The sequence below is a fragment of the Podarcis gaigeae genome, assembly GCF_964106915.1.
Source record: "Podarcis gaigeae genome assembly, chromosome: 5".
Classification (NCBI taxonomy): Eukaryota; Metazoa; Chordata; class Lepidosauria; order Squamata; family Lacertidae; genus Podarcis; species Podarcis gaigeae.
In genome coordinates, this window is record NC_139681.1 from 21,593,007 (window position 1) to 21,615,716 (window position 22,710).

The 22,710-nt window shown below is 42.8% G+C and overlaps 1 protein-coding gene and 1 long non-coding RNA gene across 4 annotated transcripts in view; one reads left to right on the top strand and one right to left on the bottom strand.

Annotated features, from left to right (window-relative positions):
• Positions 1 to 22,710, top strand: part of CSGALNACT2 (chondroitin sulfate N-acetylgalactosaminyltransferase 2) — a 46,497-nt gene that overhangs the window by 429 nt on the left and 23,358 nt on the right. Inside the window, exons 2-3 of one of the 2 annotated variants that reach the window (XM_083740459.1) lie at positions 208 to 339; positions 19,796 to 21,036. In XM_083740459.1, the coding sequence (XP_083596585.1) occupies positions 20,379 to 21,036 (658 nt within the window). In that variant the 5' untranslated portion in view covers positions 208 to 339; positions 19,796 to 20,378. The remainder of the gene's footprint in view (positions 1 to 207; positions 340 to 19,795; positions 21,037 to 22,710) is intronic. The other variant, XM_083740460.1, reaches the window with a different exon arrangement.
• Positions 16,615 to 20,887, bottom strand: LOC310845433. Of its 2 annotated transcripts, none has more exons than XR_014564720.1 (3): positions 20,748 to 20,887; positions 16,963 to 17,084; positions 16,615 to 16,882 (listed from the first exon to the last, which is right to left on the bottom strand). It is a non-coding gene; the product is annotated as an uncharacterized lncRNA (long non-coding RNA). The 2 variants fall into 2 exon arrangements; XR_014564721.1 differs by having other exon boundaries at positions 16,957 to 17,084.

Genomic DNA, 22,710 nt, shown 5'->3' on the forward strand with positions numbered 1-22,710 from the left:
ATGGCTCACCCCTCTGCCAGCAGGGCGGGTCGGGTAGCATGGACAGGAGGAAAGCGAAGAAGAAGTGGCAGCGGCGGCGGCGGCAGCAGCCACGCTCCCCTCCCGCCGGTGCCTATCGCTTTAAGGGGCTGCCGCGGCCGGGAGGAGAGTAGTGGCTGAGGCGCGCCGATGCCGCCTCCTCCGCCTCATTTCCTCGCTCGCTCACAGGAAGTGGGGCCGCTGCTGCGCGGCGCAGCCTGCAGTCCAACAGCAGCAGCAGCAAGAGCTGCTAGTTGAGCCGAGGAAGAAGCAGCAGCGGCAGGAGGAGGAGGAGGAGGAGGGGGGAGGCTCCGTTCTGAGGTGAGTCTTGCGGGGCGCGCGGGCCACGTTCGCCGTTCTCCCCTTCCTCCCCCCCCCCCATCTCAGCCTCCCCCGTGGCTTTGGCGCATCTGCCCCAAGCAGGTTCTTTCACTCCTTCCTTCGCTCCTGGTGCCACGATTGCCGCCCACCGACCCACCCCCACCCCCTCCATGACACCCAAATCTAGGCTCTCCAGAGCAGGTCTAGTCCAAAGTCCTTTGCTCACGTAACGAAAACATCTCGCCCACCTCGGCTCGTTGTTGTGCCCACTCGCCCACCCCCGGGAATGTATGTGTGTGCAGGATGGGTAACAACTCTTGGATACCTACCTACACACCTGCGTGTGTGTGTGTTTCTTTTTCTTAAATAAACCCTCCGCCTCGCCGTATCTTAACCCTTTCTTTCCTCCCGTCGCCCCATTACAGAAGAACCTTCTATCCTTCCTTCCTCAAAAATCCTCTCGGGGCTTCAGGACGCCAAGCCGAAGATCTCTGAATGCAAATCGGGTGACGCCTTGTACTCCTCATTCGTGCAATCTGGTTGCAGAGTGGTGGAAGGCAACATTCCCCCCCCCCTCCACCTTTCCAGAGCTTATATATCTTGGGGAATAGCGTTTCTGTCATAGGAATTACTTGATTATAGCATCAAGGCTGGCGGTTATTCCGAATAAATTGATATAGGTTAGACTAAGTTGAAATGCTAGAAGATAGCCTAGATGGCTCAGTTGGTTGCATGGTGCTCATATTGCCAAGGTTGCAGGTTCAATCCGTGTACAGGGCAGCTGCATATTCCTGCATTGCAGGGGGTTGAGCTAGATGACCCTCAGGGTCCCTTCCAATTTTATGATTCTGTGTGCAAGATTCTTTGGTTGTTACCCTTATTCCTATTAATCACAATTGTATTTCTTATCTATGCCTTATCTTTCCTGGACACACTTTTCCTAGCCTGTTTTCTTCAAACAATTGCGTAAAATCACACTCTACTCTTGCAAGTTGTCCTATAGCTGCTTCAGTTGCAACCAGATTTTTTCCTCTGTGCGCAAAAGCATGCAGTGGAGGAATTGAAAGCCATCTGTTTCTGTCATAGTAGTTTCATAGGCAAAAGGATAGTTAAAATGTGTCGCAAGACGAGCAGTCCACATGCAATAACTCTGGGCCGTGTACCCTCTATATTGTCTCTCTGTTGCTTTGTGCTGTATGTTCTCTCCCTTCCTTCCACCCATAAATTTATAACTTAGTTCCCTCTATTTTGCGCCTGTTCTTTTCTTCACATATCTCTTCTCACTTAGATACAGAAAGAGAGAAAACTCATTATTTCTTCAGATCCCTTACAGAGTAAGCTGTTTTGTAAGCAGTGGTTTATCCCATGCAGACTGGAAGGCTGTGGGTGGTAAATGGATGGTGTGCTAGACAGTATTTAGCATGTGTTTCTCTCAAGATGGGGTGCTTTGTTAATGAAGAACTGAGGGCTTTTTTTTTTTTTACTAGGACAATCGATCACTCATATTTCTTGTCTTTTTTAAAAAAATGGTATAGGACAGGGATTCAGAACTGGTAGACCTTTACATGTTGTTGGACTTGAATTTTCATTAGCCCAGCCAGCATAGCCAATGGTCAGGGATGGGAGGTATAGTCCAGCAACATCTTCGAAGGGTTCCCCATTCCTGGTGCAGAGGAGCAAGTAGATAAATTACTCCTATCATTTTATTTTGTTGGATGTTCCTCTTTCAAGTTTGAGAGAAGAACTAACTGAGGTGTTCCAAACTGTGTTACAGAACTGGTCATGGCTACGAAGCTGAACCATGAATCAGTAAGTCTCTGTTTTGTATTTTGCCTCTGCCACGAACTCTCTAGGTAGCCTCAAGCAAGTCACAGCCAGTTTCCTCTGGAATACGGCGATAGTACTGACCTAATTCTACATGGTGGTTGCAAGTTTAACATTAAACATGTCATACTGGGAAAGCACACAGTAAATTGGCAGGATGTTTCGGTATCATAGGAGGTGAGAAGTGCATGGATTGCTGTAGCCTCAAGCAAAGCCAACTTACATTGTTGTGACACAGTGCAGAAATCATCTGGCACCAGTTGAATTAAAATATATTGGAGTTTGCAGTAGGAATGGTGAGGTGAAGTTACTCACTTGAGATTCAACCCTTTGGTGCTTTCCCAGATAGATGAATTGGCTTGGGCTTCCCCAAACCCTTATGTAGCATAGCTACTTAAGAGTGCATTCAGATCTTGGTACATGTCATTGGAGCACGGGCAAATCAGTTCTGGTGTCCCATTGCGCCTGTTTAAATGTAATGATCCCATAGTGACTGTTATGTCTGGATTACGATTGCTCCTCCGACCCATATCTCTTCTTTTCTTGGTTCTAGGCAGAAAAAAGTCAAAGCATGTTGATTCATTCTTTTGTAATGTCTATCTCATCCGAGATGGAACTAAACTATAGGATATGTGGGAAGTTGTTATGAAACCAAGGGCATCTAGTAGCCCTGCATGAGTCTTGCTGGTCTTATCTGGCACAAACTAAAAGAGAAGACCAGATATGAATTGTGGTTCTTGGCTTTGGGCTGCATTCTTTAAAAAAACCACAACAAGTTTAAAATATGCAGAATCATCACGTAACACAGATTTCTGGTGCTTTAGAGTATTCATACCTAGATTCTACACCAGGGGTCCTCAAACTATGGTCCGCGGGCCAGATCCAGTCACCAGAGTCCTGAACCTGGCCCGCCCGGCAACTGCAGAACCCGCCTCCCCCCCCCCCATTTTCCTTTTTTCCTTTTTTTTTTTATAAATATTTTTTATTAAGTTTTCCATAATAATACATATTTAACAAATGATACCTTTGTTAACATCTTTTCATTCTGTCATAGACTCCCTCACGCCTCCCGCTTCCACTTGCACATTTAAAAATAAAATTTTTCAAAACAAATTATTAAATGTTCACAAACTCAATAATTTTGTTTAAACTCAAAATATAACTTATAAAATATGATTTAGTGATAGACAATTATCTTTGATCTGGCAACCTTGTTAGCATTCAACCAAATTACAATGCTTTTGTAAGTAAATCTTAAATTTCTTCCAGTCTTCTTCACTCCTTTCTTCTCCCTGGTCGCGGATTCTGCCTGTCATCTCGGCTAGTTGCATATAGTCCATCAGCTGCATCTGCCATTCTTCCAGCGTGGGTAGATCTTGGGTTTTCCAATTCTTAGCGATGAGTATCCTTGCTGCCGTTGTAGCATACATGAAAAATGTTCTATCTTTCTTTAACACATACTGGCCGACCATACCCAGAAGGAAGGCCTCTGGTTTCTTGATAAAGGTATACTTAAACACCTTTTTTAACTCATTGTATATCATTTCCCAAAAGGCCTTCACTTTAGGGCAAGTCCACCAGAGGTGAAAGAATGTTCCTTCATTTTCCTTACATTTCCAACATTTATTCTCAGACGAATGGTATATTTTGGCCAGTTTCACTGGGGTCATGTACCACCTATATATCATTTTCATTACATTTTCCTTCAGTGCATTACATGCAGTGAAGTTCAGCCCGGTGGTCCACAACCTTTCCCAGTCCTCAAACATAATATTATGCCCAACATCCTGTGCCCACTTTATCATAGCCGATTTCACCGTTTCGTCTTGTGTATTCCATTTCAGCAGCAAGTTATACATTTTTGACAATACCTTCATCTTAGGTTCTAACAGTTCTGTTTCCAATTTCGATTTCTCCACCTGGAATCCTAACTTTTTATCATTCTTGAAAATTTCTTGAATCTGAGCATAATGTAGCCAGTCTCGCACTTTACCTTTCATTTTTTCCAAACTCTGCAGTTTCCAATTATTTCCATCTTTTTCTATTATTTCCCAATATTTCGGCCATCTGGCCTCCATATTGGGTCTTTTTAAGGCCTTAGCCTCCAGAGGGGACAGCCACCTCGGTGTTTTGTTCTCTAGTAAGTCTTTGTATTTAGTCCAAACATTAAATATTGCTTTTCTGACAATATGGTTCTTGAAAACCTTATAAATCTTAACCTTGTCGTACCATAGGTATGCATGCCACCCAAATGCGTTGTTAAAACCTTCCAAATCTAACACGTCCGTGTCCTCAAGAAGTAGCCAATCTTTTAGCCAGCAGAAAGCTGCGGCTTCATAGTACAGTTTTAAGTCTGGCAGGGCAAAGCCCCCTCTTTCTTTTGCGTCTGTTAATATCTTATACTTAATTCTGGGCTTTTTGCCCTGCCAGACAAATTTGGAGATATCTTTTTGCCACTTCCGGAAGCACTCCGTTTTGTCAACAATCTGCAGTGTCTGAAATAAAAACAACATTTTTGGCAATACATTCATCTTGATGGCAGCTATTCGTCCTAACAAGGAAAGTTTTAGTTTTGACCAGCTATCCAAGTCCCTCTTAATTTCAGACCAGCATTTTTCATAATTGTCTTTAAACAGACTCAAATTTTTAGCTGTAATGTTTACCCCTAGGTATTTCACTTTCTTAACCACAGTCAACTCTGTCTCTCTCTGAAACCGTTCCGACTCAGTGTCCGTCAGGTTTTTCCCCAACACCTTAGTTTTTTGCTTGTTTAGTTTAAATCCAGCCACTCGACCAAAGTCATGAATCAATTGTAAAACTCTTTTCGTACTAGATTCTGGCTCCTGTAGTGTTAAAACTAGATCATCTGCAAAGGCTTTAAGCTTGTATTGTTTCATTCCGACCTGGATCCCTTCCACCCGCTGGTCCCCTCTAATCATGTTCAGGAGCACTTCCAGGACTGAAATAAACAGTAACGGGGAGATCGGGCAGCCTTGTCGTGTCCCTTTCTCAATTTTAAACTCTTCTGTAACCACATTGTTAACTATCAATTTTGCTTTCTGTTCTGAATATATTGCATCAATCCCATTTTCAAACCCCCGCCCCACTCCCATTTCTTTTAAATTCCCCTTCATAAACTTCCAGGAAATGTTGTCAAAGGCCTTCTCCGCATCTATGAAGATTAAAACTGCTCTTGTATTTATGTTTGTTTGTAAGAGTTCCAATATGTCTATAATATTCCTAGTGTTGGCATACATATGTCTACCTGGGAGAAAGCCTGCCTGGTCCTTATGAATTACTTTGTTTAAAACCCTCTTGAATCTACTTGCCAAAACATCTGCAAATATTTTGTAATCCACATTCAAAAGGGAGATGGGGCGGTAGTTCTTGAGTTGGTTCTTTTCAGTTTCCGATTTTGGTATCAATGTGATAAAAGCCTCCTTCCACGATTCCGGCGCCTTCTTTCCCTCCATGATTTCATTGCTGACCTCCATTAGTGGTTGTATCAAATAGTCTTTCAATGTCTTATAATACTTGGAGGTCAGCCCGTCAGGTCCTGGCGATTTGCCCTGTTTCATATTCTGGATGGCCTGCTCAATCTCCTGTCGTGTTATCTTGCCGTTTAAAATTGTTCTATTTTCTTCTGAGAGTTTTGCTAGTCCATTTGATGCCAAGAATCGTTTAATCTCGGTTTCGTCTTGTGGCCCTTGGGTATATAATTTTTTAAAGTATCTCTGGAAGCACTTTCTAATCTCTCCGGGGTTCTGGATATTCCTTCCTTCTATCTCTAAATTTGTCACTGTGTTTAACTTTTGTCGCCTCTTCAACTGCCAGGCTAGCAGTTTTCCACATTTATCTGCCGATTCAAAAGTTTTTTGTCTCATTAACTTAATTTTCCATTCTATTTCCTGGTTTATCAATGTTGAATATTGTGCTTGATGAAGTTTGATTTCTCTTAGAATCGGCTGGGATTTTGGATTAGATCTTAACTTCTTCTCTAATTCCTTAATTCTTTCCAAAATTTTATCTTTCTTTTCGTTTTGCTTTCTTTTCTTTATCGTATTCTGTTGTATCAGCAACCCCCTCATTACAGCCTTGCTCGCGTCCCAGATAGTTCTTTTTTCAATTGTAGTATTCATATTAATCTCAAAATAGTCCTTTAGTGCTTTTTGGGCCTTCTTGATAATCTCTTGGTCTCTAAACAGGCCATCATTCATCTTCCATCTGAAGGAACCTGTTGAAGTCAATATCATATCCATTCTCAGGGCATTGTGGTCAGAGCATGTCCTTGGGCATATTTCCACCTTTCTGATCTTTGGAGCCAGGCCTCTAGTTATCCATATTTGGTCGATTCTTGTCCATGTCATCTGGGCCTCAGAGAAAAATGTTCCTTCCCTTCCCAAGGGGTTTCTCACTCTCCAAATGTCAATCCAGTCCATATTGTCTGTCATTTCAAAGAAAGTCTTTGGTAATCTTCCGTTTTTAGTAACATTTTGATTCTGTGACTTATCCATGTTTGTTGAAGCAACTCCATTCATATCTCCCATCATGATGATGTTGTCATAGTCCAGATAGTCCAGCATAGTCTCATGCAATTTCTTGTAAAATTCCGATTTTCCTTCGTTTGGGGCATAAATTCCTAATATCAAAATTTTTTCGCCTTGGAACTGTATTTCTATTGCTAGGATTCTGCCATGTTCATCTTTAAACAGAAATTTAGGTGACAGGCTCTCTTTTGCATAAATCACCACACCTCTTTTTTTGACATTGTCCGAAGATATAAATTCCTGACCAAGTCTCTTGTTTATTAGCACTTTTCTGTGGAGCCTAGTCACATGTGTTTCTTGTAGGCAAATAATGTCCAATTGTTCCTTTCTTAATATGTGAAAAATTTTTTTCCTTTTTTCTGGGATGTTACAGCCATTTATATTCCAACTCAAAAGTTGCAGAGACATCCTGAAAAAATCTGGTTATTCTTGCTGTGGGAGTGCTTTATTTTCCGAGTTTTCAGGATCTGAGGGTGCTGTTCCCCCTGAAGGTTCAGGCCCTGAAGGCAGTCCAAGTCCTTTGTGAAGATCCTCTCCGTGTGCCGCCAAAAATTTGTCTCTGTCCTCTAATGTTCTGATTTTAATCTTTCTCCCTCTAAAAGTAAACGATATTCCTTGAGGGAACTCCCACCTGAAGATAATCGAATTGCTCCTTAACAGTTTTGCTAGTTCCTGGTATTCTGCTCTGAGATCTAATAGCTGTTTAGGAATATCTTTGTAAATTTCAATTCTTCTGTCCAAAATGTCCAGTGACTTCCCGTAGTGCAGGCCCAAAATCTTGTCCCTTTCCTCCTTTGATCTCAATATTATCAGGCAATCTCTGGGTTTCTCTTTTCTTATAAGCCTTCCAAGTCTAAAAGCAGATACAATTTTAAAATCTTCTTCTTGTAAATTCCAAAACTTGGAAAATTCTTTAGTTAAAAATTCGACTAGGTTGCCTTCTTCCACTTCTGGTAATGAACGTATCCTCAAGTTGGCCTCCCTGTTCCGAAGTTCTGTCATAGAAAAGTAGATCTGATGTTCCCCTACTTGTTTGCTGAGTGGTCTCACTTCTTTTTCAAGCTGGCCCACTCTTTGGCTGGTCTCCTCAGCCAATTTCCGATTTTCACCTACAGCCTCTTTTAGTTCTCCAATAGATTGAGCATTCTGTGCAACTTGTCCAGTTAGTCTGTTCAGGCTTTCTGTGTTTTGGTCAATTTTTGCTGTTTGCTGATCAACTTTTTTGTCCAGAGCCTCCAATTTTTCAAAGATCTTTTCCAAAATAGAGCCACTTCCTCCTGTGGCCATTTCTTCCAATTGCAGTTCCTCAGTCTCCCCCTCCCCTGACTGAAGAAGGGAGGCCGCTTCTGCCTCAGGAGGTAAAGTAGAAAGTAAAGTAGGCACAGATGATCTACGCTGCGAGACTGCAGATAACGTTAGAGTAGCTTGTTTTGTTCTTCCCCCTTTTTTTCTTGTTCCACTCATTCCAGAGCTATCTATAAGCCAAGGTCAACTTTGAATGTTCCCATGAGAAAGCAACAACCCAGATGTTCACATTCAAACAGGAGGCCGGGAAAGAGAAAGTAAATTAAAGTCACTGCTTTAATTCCCAATGCCTCTAGGGGGAGCTTATAATGTCTTTAGGGAGAGAGATATCCAAATCAAATCAAATCAAATCAAAAAGTACAGTTCAATGTCCAAAGATCTCCACAATATAAATTTTGGCAGAGTTAGGGCTTAAAAACCCATCAATATTCCCATCAGTGCTTAGACAGCCAAAGTTTCAAAGTTACCAGTTCAAGCTCAGAATGTTTCAAAGTTCTGAATCTAAGTATCCAGCTTTGCAGGCTGACAGCCACTTACTCAGGCAAAACCCGCGCCTGGGTTCTTTCTTTTAATTGTATCCAAAAGCCAGACAGAAGAGAGGTATCTTTGTTTCCATATAGGTCCAATAAAAAGTAGCAAATTTTAGTCCTTAATCCACCCAATGCGATAGTTAAATAGGTGCCAGATCTGTCAGTTTGAAAATTGGCTCTTTGTCTCCACTCCTCCTGCTCTTTGCTTTCAAGTTCAGTGTTAGCGGAAGACGGACTTCCTGTTTATCGTCAATCCGCTTTCAGCCAATTTCAGGGTTTTCGGGGTGTTAAAAGTATAAGTCCCATTTACTCACGAATTTCTTCCTTTCCAGTTTTAGCAGTCACAAGAAGAAAGGTCAGCGCTCACCGGCAACGGCTCCGCGGCTTCACTCCGCCGATTGCGGAACGACCCTCAGCGCCGCAGCCTCCTCCGCGATCCGGAGCCCCTTACGGGGTTCCTTCAACGTTTTGGGGGCTGCGCCTGGCGCCCGCCGGGTCCCAAGACTGCAGGCTTCTGCTGCCTGCAGTTTTCCGATGTGGGTCTCCGCTTCGCCGTAGCGGACGACCCGTTCTCGGACGGAGTTCCCTTCCCAGTTAGGAAAGGGCAGCCATTACCCTTCGCGCCGCCTCCGGAAGTCGTGGCCATTTTCCTTTTTTCCACGGGGAGGCTCTAAGCAAACGCTTGGGACACACAAAAAGGGAAGCAGCGAAAAGTAGCAACAATTCCGTCCCCGGTGTTCCAAAAGGCTCCTCGGCATTCCTAAAGGGTCCCTCCCCAACCCCAACGTTCCAAGGCTTACCTGCGCCAGTCGAGGAGGGCTTGGAGGGGAGACATGCGACACTGCTGGGCTGCTAGGGGAAGCAGGATAGGGCTAGCCAAAGGAGCTCCTTTTAATATATGTTGGTGTGGCTGCTTGCTTGATCGCCTCTCCCTCACCAACGGTCACAGATCCATTGCAAACACAGGAGGGCAACGTAACGGTGGGCGAAGCTCCCTTTCTCTCTGCCTCTCTTAGCTCCCCACCTTTTCCCCTCCCCAAGCCCAGGCCAAGAGACAAGCTCAACAAGTATCCGACCAATTTAATAATAATAAGGTGATTTGAATAGTACTGCAAGTAATTGGGAGGTGGGCAAAACTCAGTGTTACTCTGTGTAGACCCATTGAAATTAATAGACCCAAGTGACTTGTGTTCATTATTTTCAGTAGATCTACTCTGAGTGATCTAGCAAACTGGCATTGACTACAACCCATACCATAACATTTTAAGAGCCAGTGTGGTGTAGTGGTTAAGAGCGGTAGATTCGTAATCTGGGGAACCAAGTTCGCGTCTCCGCTCCTCCACATGCAGCTGCTGGGTGACCTTGGGCTAGTCACACTTCTCTGAAGTCTCCCAGTCTCACTCACCTCACAGAGTGTTTGTTGTGGGGGAGGAAGGGAAAGGAGAATGTTAGCCACTTTGAGACTCCTCCGGGTAGGGATAAAGCGGGATATCAAATCCAATCTCTTCTCCTCTTCTTCTTAAATATTGTATTGTTTTTCCTGTTTTGTGCACTACAAATAAAATACAGTGGTACCTCTGGTTGTGGATGGGATCTGTTCTGGAGCTCCAGTCGGATCACGAGGTTTTTGCAACCGGAGGTGCTTGTTCTGCGCATGCGTGTGGTGTAGTAGAGCACTTCTGTGCATGCATGTGCGGCCAAACCCAGAAAATTACTTCTGGGTTTGCCGCATGTGTATCCCAAAGGATACATAACCAGAGGTGCGCGTAAGTAGAGGTACCACTGTATGTTCATATTTTTTTCAAACTACAGTGGTACCTCAGGTTACAGACGCTTCAGGTTACAGACTCCGCTAACCCAGAAATAGTACCTCAGGTTGAGAACTTTGCTTCAGGATGATAACAGAAATCGCACAGTAGCGGCCCGGCGGTGGCAGGAGGCCCCATTAGCTAAAGTGGTGCTTCAGGTTAAGAACAGTTTCAGGTTAAGAACGGACCTCCAGAACAAATGAAGTTCTTCACCCCGAGATACAACTGTATAGTCTGGCACCCAGCAATGTCTGAGGAACAGTGAACTGGCCCCCTGTTTAAAAAGTTTGAGGACCCCTGTTCTACACCATATGAAGCACCGTCACAACTTTCCTGTTTCTTTTAAAACATATTGGTGATCTCATTTGGTTAAGGAAAATATGTTCATGAAATCATCAGTACAACTGGCAGATGTCTACTCTTAGGGTGGGTTAAATATTTGTTCCCATCTGTCCTTGCTTTGATTAGAGAAAAAAATACTGGGAAAAAGTTGCATAGAAAAATTGAAAGCTGGTCACTTGAAATCATGTGGGCGTGAAAACTGTTGCTTTGTAAAGAGAGCCAAAACCTTGGCTATCATTCTTTCTTGCATAAAGCCTCTGTTCCACTGATGGAATGGGAAGGAAAGTGCTTAGAGTAATCAGGTATTTATGTTTGTCTTTTGATTATGGTTAAGGGACTGGATTGTGTGCTTCAAGCCTATGCATGTAAACTATCAGCACCTTTAAAGACCATAGAATCATAGAAATACAGAGTTGGAAGGGATCCCAAGGATCATCTAGTCCAACCCCCTGCAATGCAGGGATCTTGTGCTGGGTGGACTTGAACCACCAACTTCTGGTTTACAGTCACACACAATGATTCATTGTGTTACAGAGTTACAGGGGAGCTCTGGTAGCTAAGGTGATCAAATTTCTCATTGGTTAGGTGTCCTGTTTTTCACACACACACTGTTTTTTGTTTTTTTTAAAATATATATTATTATTTGCTTTAGACAGAATAATTTGCCCCGGTTACTGTCCAGCATTTGAAAGTAGCCAGGCGCATTGTGCTTCGAGGAACTGAACCATGTTCAGCCATGGTTCACATCAATGCATGTGTGTCCCAAACCATGATTAACAATGGCATAATCTTTCATGTAAGAGGAACGGAAATTTGTCATTCAGTGTCCCACTTCTGACCCCTCAACCTTGGTTAAAAGCTAAAGAAAGTTGTTCCTATGCCAGCTCCAAGTACAGTATTCATTTGCAAATATTACTCAGTAGTTACCTATGCTGCCCATAAAAGTGAGAAAATTCAATTTACTGACATGGTGAATAAAATATACTATTTCTGGAGATATATGTGTGGGATTGCACATTGCTGCTTAATAGAAACTGCATGTACTGTCTATTTGTTGTTGTTGTTTAGTCGTTTAGTCGTGTCCGACTCTTCGTGACCCCATGGACCAGAGAACGCCAGGCACCTCTGTCCTCCACTGCCTCCCGCAGTTTGGTCAAAGTACTGTCTATTACTGTATGTTAATTTCACAAATAATCTTCATGTAATTATGGCAAACATTTTAACTTAAAATATTATTAGTTTTTCTAATTGCTCTTGGGTAATCCAGTACTGACAATAGAAACACTCCTACTTTTCTTAGTTTAGTTATAATGGATATATTCAAAGAAAAGCCACGAAAGTTTGCTGCAACAAAGATTAAGGCTACTTTATGGCTGTGAATCTAAAAAGACAACTAGGAGAACTCAAGATTTGTTTTCTAACGAAATCCATAAATATGTCATATTGTAGGACTGTTGAAGTCTCTGCTGCAACACTCTGTGCAATGCTAGACACTTGCAATGTGAATGAGATAGATACAATGTTGGAACTATTTGACTAGCTGAATGTTGAGTAATTCAACAGTTCTTGACTGTGGAAATTTTGTTGCATTGACGTGTCCTAATCTCAGTGTAGCTTTTAACTGCACTGCTGTAAAAGAACCTGGAAGTGCTGTTATTTTCTTTGCTACTTTAAAGTCTGCTGATCTTCTAATTGAATTTGTATTTCTGTCCTGACCCTGAAGGAGTTAGGTGTTCTGGAGATGACTGCTCCAGGGTAATGTCGCAGCACAGATGTCAAATAACATGCTATTGTAGTATATAAAGTAATGACTTTGTGTGCAGATAATGATGATGGTGAAGTATTCTTGTGTTTGGTGCTATTTTTAAGAAATTAATGTAACTGAGTGGTAGGAGTAGCCATTTGTTCAAGGGCCTAATGAGACAGCTGGTGCTCAATGTCTGCAGAAATGTCCTTCGCTCGTACATGTCTTGCTTTGGAAGCAATATGTACATAATACTAAAAAAGTCTTTACAGTCAGTTTATATGTTGAAAAACTGAGGTCTACAGTCTGACCTCAAATGTTTCATAACTAAACCGATTTCCATCTTATCCACACAGGCTTGGGGCAGCTGAGCCTTAACTCTATAAAAAATAATAATAGTGACACAGGTAGTGAAAAAGGTCTACCGTCCCATCTGTGATGGGCATGAGGTTGAGAGAGGGTTTTAAAACCTGCTCAGTTGCAATTTGATTCTGCTCCTTGTCTCACAGGTTTCCCCCTCTTAATGAAGAAGTGAGGGTGACTGCAATTGAAGAGGAGAAAAAATGTTCAGTTTCCTTGTAGTTGCAGCTTATTGCCCCACATGCTACTGCCCTGGATGAGAAGAGTGGCTTAGGGGAAGAAGGGTGTTTAAAAATGGTGGCTCCCTGAAAACTCTTTCCTCCCCTAGCTTATAGGCAGAATAGTCCTAAATTCGCTTGATGGGAAGATTGAAGTGACAGATTGTCCATCATTTCCAAAGGATGATGCTTTCCTTTTTTTGAACAGGTGGAATCTACTAACACGCACCCGACCATAACACACACATAGTTTTTAGAGGAGGAAAACAAGGGGAAAAAATCTAAACGAAACAGTGGATGTATGATTTTTGTGGTTCATGCTGTGGCCACAGACATGTGATCTGACGGTGAGTTTGGGGTAGCCCAATGCAAAAATCCTGTGGATCCATGCTTTGTAACCACATTTTTGCACCACTGTGGCCCCAGGCTACAGTGGGTGTGTGCTATTTTTGGTGCAAGCTGTAGCCATGGACATGCTATGTGATCTGATGGTGAATTTGCGGTGACCCAGTGCAAAAATCCTGAGGATCCATGTGGATCCGTGCTTTGTAACCACGTTTTAGGTGGAGAGGGAAGGAAAAGCACTCAAGGGACAAGGAGCACGCGTGGGGTGTGTGGAGAAGGATGCTGCTAATAATTCAGGCGAGGGGTATAAGAGGAGAGGCGCCTGCTTCTCTCCCACCTCCCCGGCTTAGCGCTTAGCGATCTGAAAAACCTCGCTGCTATTTCACGAGCTGAGTGGGAGGAGAGAGGGGGACATGGTTGCTTTAAAGGAGCCAACCGGACAGGAGCTGCTTACACTCATGTAAGCGGCTCCTCTCCTCTCCCGCATTGCTACTTTGAAGCGAGCAGGCTCTGCTTCTCTCCCTCCTCCCCGCTCGCTGAAAAACTTTGCTGCTACCGTATTTAGCGAGCTGAGTGGGGAGGAGAGAGGGACATGGTTGCTTTAAAGGAGCCAACCAGACAGGAGCCGCTTACACTCGTGTAAGCGGCTCCTGTCCTCTCCTGCATTGCTACTTTGAAGCAAGCAGGTTCTGCTTCTCTCCCTCCTCCCCACTCAGCGGCTCTTCTCCCGCTTTGCTGTTTCAAAGCGAGCCACGGAGGAGGGAAGGAAGGGGAACCATGGATCCTCTGCTCACGACTGCAGTAGATTCCCCCCGTCATCCTTAGGCATTTCCTCCATAACACGCACAGACATTTCCCCTTACTTTCTAGGAGGAAAAAAGTGAGTATTATGGTGCAAAAAGTACAGTATGTCTTCAATTTCCTTCAGCTGAAACCAAGCAGGTCCAAGGCTGGCCCCAGAACACCCCATTTCAGGTCCTCCCACTAGCAAACCCACCTGTGCTCACCAAGCTTTCAGTGGGCTTAGTGAGGGCCTCCCTCAGGTGTGTCTTGCTACCAAAACTCATCTCTGTGAGCAGAGGGGCACCTCTACCCTGTTCAATGCCCTCTAGATTATGCCTCATTTATTTGGCAAATATATAGGCAATAGGCATGAGCACTAGGTTCTCAGGCAGGAACACACCTAAATACAATGTGAAGAAATGCAGTAAAAATACAGACTAAAACAATGGAATTGGAAAGCAGCAGGCCAAGAGCAGATGATAAAACTCAGCAGAAGGCTGAGAAACAGTGAAATCAGCTGGTTACCATACTGGAATGCCTGGACAAAGTATTGGAATCATATTTGGGAACACCCTTCTGATGACAGAGGGGCTTGTAAGTGAGCATCTGACAATGACTAATGGTCAGACAAGAACATGTGGTTGAAGTCAGCCTCAACTTGTGCTTTGAATTGTGCCTGAAAATGGACCGGCAACAAATGTCACTGTTTAACTACGTGGGAGAAACTTTGTAAAGGGCAGTGCCAGTTCAAAATGCAGCTGTCTGGCTATCAACAGGAGCTTCTGTGAAGTCTTCAAAGGCAGCCCATGTAGTTGACCAATCTAGTCAACTAGTCATCTAGAGCAGTGTTTCCCAACCTTGGGCCTCCAGATGTTTTTGGCCTACAACTCCCATCATCCCTAGCTAGCAAGACCAGTGGTCAGGGATGATGGGAACTGTAGTTCAAAAACAGCTGGAGGCCCAAGGTTGGGAAACACTGATCTAGAGGTTGCCAGGCCATGGATAATGGTCAACAGGTTTTCTCTTTCCCAGGGGGTGGGGAGTCACAGCTGATGCACTAATCCATGGGTAGGCAAACTAAGGCCCGGGGGCCGGATCCGGCCCAATCAACTTCTAAATCTGGCCTGCAGACAGTCTGGGAATCAGCGTGTTTTTGCATGAGTAGAATGTGTCCTTTTATTTAAAATGCATCTCTGGGTTATTTGTGGGGCATAGGAATTCATTTTCTTTTCTTTTCCAAAATATAGTCCAGCCCCTCACAATGTCTGAGGGACAGTGGACCGGCCCCCTGCTGAAAAAGTTTGCTGACCCCCGATAATCATAGCTGAATTCTATTGGAATTGAAAAATAGTGTTTTATGGTCTTCAAATTTTTGCTCCAGATAATAAAATTTAGTGTTTCAAGTAGAGTTATATGGCACTATGGAGTGTGATATAGCCTGACTGCTTATACAATACCTGCTCCCATTGCAGACTGTGTGTGTGTGTACTGTCTTGCTATGGCATGAATAAGGTAGGGTTGGCCACTGTGAGCTTGGCATTGGTAACTTCAAGACTGGACTACTGCAATGTGCTCTATGTGGGACTTCCCTTGGGCTTTACCTAGAAGATCCAGCTGCTATAGAATTCAACAGCTAATTTGTTGATCCTATCAACACCAAATAACAGTTTTGCTGAAAAGACTGCACTCTGTTTGTGGAATGCTCTCCCCAGGGAGGTTCGCTTGGTGCCTTCATTAAACACCTTTAGGCACCAGGCAAAAGTGTTCCTCCCTAACCAGGCCTTTGGCTGATTGACACTCAGTGCCCTTTCGCTGTGCTCCTCAGATGGGGTACTGCTGGGAGCAACTATATGCCCCCGAGGTGCACTCAGCCTGTCCTGGAAACTGGATTTTCAATGCTGTAGCTCCAGCCTTCTGGTATTATTCACCAGCCAAAACTAGAAAGGCACCTAACAAGATGATGCTTAGGTGTCTACTGAAGACGTTTTTGTTCAGGAAGGCTTTCACCGAGGCCTCTCTACTAACAAACTACTTTCCTATTAGTGGAGAGTGTATGTTGGCTTGTTCTTGGGGATAATTCAACATGTAGCTGCCAACCCCCAAACACCTACGTTCTGCTGCGGTGATTCAGTTGATTGTAAAAGTGGGCCCAGTGTTGGAGTAGGCAAGATGAAGCTTTTTTAAAACTTCTGATAGCTGAGGCATTATTTTTCTCAAGTAAAAATAATTCTGTGATGGTACAAACTCCATGCTGTCTGGGGGCACCCACCCGCTGTGTTTCTGTGTGCATTCCTGACACCACCTTGGGGTGGCTTATTTTGCTGTGCTTCTGTATCAAGAGTAAATTATTTAGTTTCACTCAATGGCAGAGACATACAGGCCCCTAGCAATGGGTTGATTAGAAGAGGACAAGGCTAGAGCAGTGAAAGCAGCAAACAGCCGTTTATGAAGGCAAACAATTTTTTGTGTTCAGCTGAGTCTTAAATTTATTTTTAAGTCTCATATCATGACCACTGTTAGTGGGTCTTGGCAAAGATGTTTACTGTTTACAAAGTTTACTGCGGATTCCTAGTTAATAAAGTGAGGGTTTCTGGAATAGTAGCAGAGGATCAGGCATTTGAAATGAGGTTCAGTCAGTGCAGTAGGGAAGGATGAAGTGATATGGCTTCATTTTAAATTAGGACAGACTCAATTTAACCTGTGGCCTGTTCGTTATCTTCATAACCGCACTTGCTACCTTTAGAAGAACAGAAATAATGAATTCTATGCTCTGCATTGTTGGAGGCAGTATGATTCCAAATACCAACTCACCCTTACCAGATGACTTTGCAAAATATATGATGAATAAACCAGTGATCTCAAGCCCATAGCAGATTGGGGGAGGACGTCTGAAAGCTTTTCTAGTAGGTCCCATGAAGATTCATGAAGGCTAACATTTCCTGTAAGTAGAATAAGAATTTTGCTTGAAAAAATGTGTCACTTTCCAAATGGCAAAATCAAGGAAAAGTCTGGGAACATTTTTCTCTTGGAGGTAAAATTGCTGATGATCTTAAACTGAGTCAGATAACCACAGAATGATGAAGCCAAAGGACCATTTTGTAGCCTAAAAAAACACCCTTAAGATAGTTTTGGGAAATGAAGTTTGCATATGTATCGGATATATGCAATCACACCATTATTATGATAGAAGTGTTTGGTTGTCTAACAGAAGCCATTATTAATTTTGTCTGGCTTACCTTTGCTTTAGAGTATGTGAGATTCTTTTGCAAGAAGTAAAGTGGTTATCTTAGTCATAAGTAGTCACCATTTTTTTGGTCTTGCATTTTGTGGGAATTGTACTAATAAAATGCCCATAACAGGCCATCAGGGGATGCTGGTTTAAAACTTGGGACATCAAAGAGCTGAGTCTTGTACATAACTGGTGAGCTGTCTGGGTCTTTGTGTGTTTAGAGGTAGAGTAGGTCTCATAAGAAGAATCAGCCTCAACTGAGAGCCTGATAAAAGATCCTTTGGGTTCTGGATCTGTCCCTTGAGCTGCTAGGTTTACAATGCATATTGGTTTACAGTGTGTCAGGGAACTGCCATCAGAACGAGAGACGGAGGCAGGGCCACCCAGCGATGCCGGAGAGGGGACGAGCAGGGGGGAAGGATTTCAACGTAACACCCATAGAGAAGAGAGGGAGATGGAGGAATTGGTGACAGGGCTCCAAGACCCTTCCCCCGACGATAGTGGAGAGAGTGCTGGGACGCCCCTGCCTTCCCCTTACTTGCGCAGATGCGTTCCGCGCAGAGAACATAGGCGGAGACTCGGGGTCAAACAGCTTTTATGCTGGAAGAGGTTCAAGAGACGCCCACTCTCGGATTCTGCAAGTGACTAACAGGTCACGGAGGGCGAGCTCCGACCCTGGGCATGGTTGGGGCAAGCAAGCTAACTGAACTGAAGTAAGGTTACGCACAAGTAACCCCTAACTACCATTACACAGTGCTATTGCATCTGTGTAATCTGCCAAAGTATTCAGTTTGTTAGATGATGGCTGCCAGCCTTATTCTTTGAGGAAAGGGATACTTGCTTCTCAATTGTAAAGTGTGTTTGGAGGTTGAAGTGACAGATTAAACAATGCTATGTTCTTTCACTGTTCTTCTATGTCAATAAGCAGAATGCTGTTGTCAAAAGGATGTTCTCTCATGGTCAAGAAAGCAAACTTAGGCTGCGATGGTTTCCCCAGAAACTCAATGGATTGTTTCTATGTTGCTATTGTTAGCCTAGTCTGTGCTTGAGGTTTAAATGTACTGAGCTTTCTTGTTCCTGTTCATTCTACTCAGATATGAATATTTTACAGCCTTCAGTTAACATGGTAATGCATACAATTTCTGACTTACATGCCTTAAATAAAATCTATTCCAGAACAAAATCTGATTGTCATGAATACTTATGCCTTAGCAGCATTTTGAGTGGACTAAGAATGTTTTGAACAGAAAACATTTTTGTTAAATATTTGAAAGTGGGTTTAAGCCCTGCTGCTGCATTCCCTCCCCCAAAATTTGGAATTTCTCTACACAACCCCTAAATCTGCTCTGTTTTCCTTCACTCCCCCTTAAACTTGTTATAATAAATACCTTTAAAGTCTTTGCACTAGTGGAACTGATTAGTTAGATACAGCCCATAGAGATTGGAAGCTGGGTGTTGTTTTTTTGTCTCATACTTATCTCCTAGTTTGGTACATAATGATGCATTTTGTTTCTTGCATCTTGATTCACCACATCTGGACTCTAGTCAGTGACTAACCTGGTGTTAGTTGCTTCAGTATGCATGTAGATAGTAATTTATAATTTTATCTGACTCTTCCCTACGCCCAAAACACTCTTCCTAGTGGAAAGGCCTTAATACTCTGACAGGTCTTCAGAGATAGGTCTTTTTGTCAATTGCAAAGGAGCTATTGGTAGTACATCTCTACAGTGCTTTTAGCACTTTGCATAGGGGTAGTTTTGTTAAGAGGTTCTGCTGAGACTGTTTTAGGATTGTGGGAGGGTTGGTCTTTACCTACCTGCAGTTATGTAAGTCATGCAAGTTGGAAGGCAACCCCCATAGTTTGTTGTTTTAAAACCATAAAGCCCCTCTCAAAATACAAGCACACATTCTAATATTTTTGGAATTCTAAACCTCATATCTGGCCATCCATTTTTTTTACCTGAAGAAAGTACAGGTTTCCTGTGTACCCTTTTCAGAAGAAGGTAGATGTTCCTGCATGGTGACAGAAAATATAATTGGAAGTAGGAGTTAAATTCACTAACTTCTTAATACATTGTCATTTAAATAAAAAACTGGTTATGATGCATTCCAGAAATGACAAAAATAGCAGGGGAAAGAATTCTGACAACCACTTATGTAGCTGGAAAAAAAGCTGTTTTTTACTAGTCTGTTGGATGAGTTTGTTTCAGACATTTCCACAAGAAGGAAATCACTGGTGTGTAACCCAGTAGAAAGAACTGAAGGTTTACAACCCGCCCCTGTCATGGGCCATCGCAGAAAAATAAATTTTGTGATTCATCATGTCTACATTTTTAGGATATTAAAACTTGCCTTCATGTGTTTTCCAGATGTTTGCCTGTTTTGCAATTCTAACTGAGTGTATTTTTCATTTAATTCTAGGCCCTCCCTTAATTTTGCTGACTCAGAGTACAGATTTCCAAGACGGAGGAGAGAGAAGCATAAGCACCAGAGGAAAATATCCTGCAGACTGCCCATGAAAATTACTATTGCTCAGATATTTATGGCTCTTATGGGGGTGCGCAGATAGTGAGAAAAAATATTTTTAAAATGCCCCCACGGCTATAAATTGCAAGATTCTTTTGCTTTATACTTATCAGAATTTGATACGTTTTCAACTTGTTGTCTTTAGAATACAGAAGCATAGCAAATTTACTACACCTCCAAAAACGTATGTTTAGACAAATTGCCCTGAAAGTAATGGGAGCTGTATCTGACTGTTTAGACTGTAAATGCTTGCAATAATGGAAGTTGTAGCAATACTGGGATTTGCGATCTCTGCAGTATTGCTTGAGCAAGACAACAGTTGCAAGTTTCCCCCCTTATTTGCCTCACACAAATGGATGTATCAGTAGAAATAGTTTTGGTTCAGCTTATAAACAATTGCTCCTTTCAGAAAATACTAGCAAGACATGACCAAAAACATCAGCTGTTTTAATTGGAATACAACTTAAGTGCCGTAAGAATGCCTAGAAGAGGCATAATATTTCAAGCCAGAACTCGGTGGCTGTTGGTCGGTCTTGCCTTGCTGTTGAGTTTGTTGCTGTTTATGTACCTCCTTGAATGTGCTCCACAAACGGATGGCAATGGATCACTTCCTGGCATTGTAGGGGAGAGTTTTGGCAAGGAACACTACCAAGCCCTCCTGCAGGAGCAAGAAGAACATTACCAAACCAGAGCTATGAGCCTCAAGCGCCAAATTGCTCAGTTAAAGCAGGAGCTTCAGGAAATGAGTGACAAGTTAAAATTGTTACAGGAGAAGAAAACCCCAAGAGTCAACAGCATGGGCTATCAAGGCACCAAAGAACAAGCACCCAATGATCTCCTGGAATACCTGCATTCTCAAATAGACAAAGCTGAAGTGAGCATGGGGGCCAAGCTGCCTAGTGAATATGGAGTCGTTCCTTTTGAAAGCTTTACTTCCATGAAGGTGTTCCAGCTGGAAATGGGTCTAACGCGACACCCAGAGGAGAAACCTGTCAGGAAAGATAAGCGAGATGAATTGGTGGAAGTAATTGAGGCTGGCCTCGAGGTAATCAATAATCCAGATGAAGAAGATGGTCAAGATGAAGATGACGGAATAGGAGAGAGACAGCTTTACAATGAAAACGATTTTATAGAAGGTATTTTATGCATTTTTGAATTCTAGTTCATAATATGGTAGTCTACACCAAATGGCAGAATTTCTGAGACTGAAGACCGGCTTTCTCCAACCAGGTAGTCTGTAGGTGCTTTGGACTACAATTCCTTTCTGCATATGACCAGGGATGGCAGGAGTTGTAGTCTGAAACATCTGGAGGGTGTAGAAGGTTGCAGTAGGTCATTAAATAACAGGTTTGGGGGATGGCACCATGAAATTGCAAGCACTGCCCTTGACTTGTGTGTGAATTTCCCTATATCCTTTCTACCTGCGGAAGCTTCCAACACTGGTTCTCCAAGTGGGTTTATAAGCATCCCCGGTTTACTTTAACCTGTGTAGCCTTTGCATCATTACCAAGCCAGATAGAGGGCCTAAGTGTGTACAAGGTAAGGGCATGCACTTTTCTGCGGCTCACTCCTATCTCCTTAATCCCTATTCATCCCTTGAGACTGAATCAGCCTTGGTTTATAGATATCACAGGAACGATGCACTTTTCTTTACTGGTAACTGCGATGATATTGGATGGAATTCAGCGTTATGCTTTGATTAACATTCTGTCTGTGCAAGCATTTTAGCTTGCCACACAGAATGTTCCCCGTTCTCTTGCCCCCATGTGCTGTTCTCAGGGTTCTTACCCCTCCAGAGCCAATTTTGGGAGGTGCGGGGTGGGGAATCCCTGTTGTGCATGTGGAAGACTTCAAACAGGCCTTCCAGTACTAACAGGGCTTTTAGGTGAATCCCACCCGCTGCAGTCCTTCTCTTATAATATTTACTCTGTTGCGAATTTAAGGATTAATGATAACTACAACAGAAATCCAGATACTCCATCAAAGCAGGAAATAGTTACTGGCCTAGTGCTTGTGATTTATTTATTTAATTACTTATTTATTAAATTTGTATACCACCCTATATACCTTCAGGTCACAAGGCAGTTTACAGGATAAAATCACAATATAAAAAACATCAAAATAAAAACAAAAGCAACCCAATAACACCCCATCCCAAAAAAATCCAACCCACATTTTAAAAGGGCATTGGATGTGAATCATGTGAATTGGATGTGAAACATGATGTGTTTCATGTTATGCCAATGTGTGTGTAGAGAAGAAGCATTATATCATTGCTCAAGAAAATGAACAATGGTTAGAACCAGATCATTTATATGGTGTAAATTTGCATGAAGCAGTTGGAATGGTGCAGATTTGACAGCTGCCAGCCAAGTAGTCCATTTGAGGGTTAAAAAATGAAACAAAACAAACAAAGACCTTAAATCATTATTCATTTTTGGATCAACTTTTACAATTCCAAATTTAACTCTGTTGCTATCGTTATTTAAAGGAGACTATCAATAACACACTCCCCTACCTGATGAAAATATGTCATAAGCTTTACACTTTTGTGTGTTCGAGTCCCCCTCCCCCAAACAAAAATAATCTGACTGGCCTGAAGTCTCAGGATTCTGTTTTGCATGCACAACTTGTGGTGTATCACTGTCATATGTGTTGGACTACCAGGAGCTCAGTAAACTACCTGAGGGTTTATTCCCTGCCTACCATGGTTTAAAAACAAGGGGGAATTGTCCAGTAGCTGGTGGGTTGCATCTTCTCTGGTGTGCAGGGCTGCCAATTATTGCATATGTATATAATATATTGCTTAC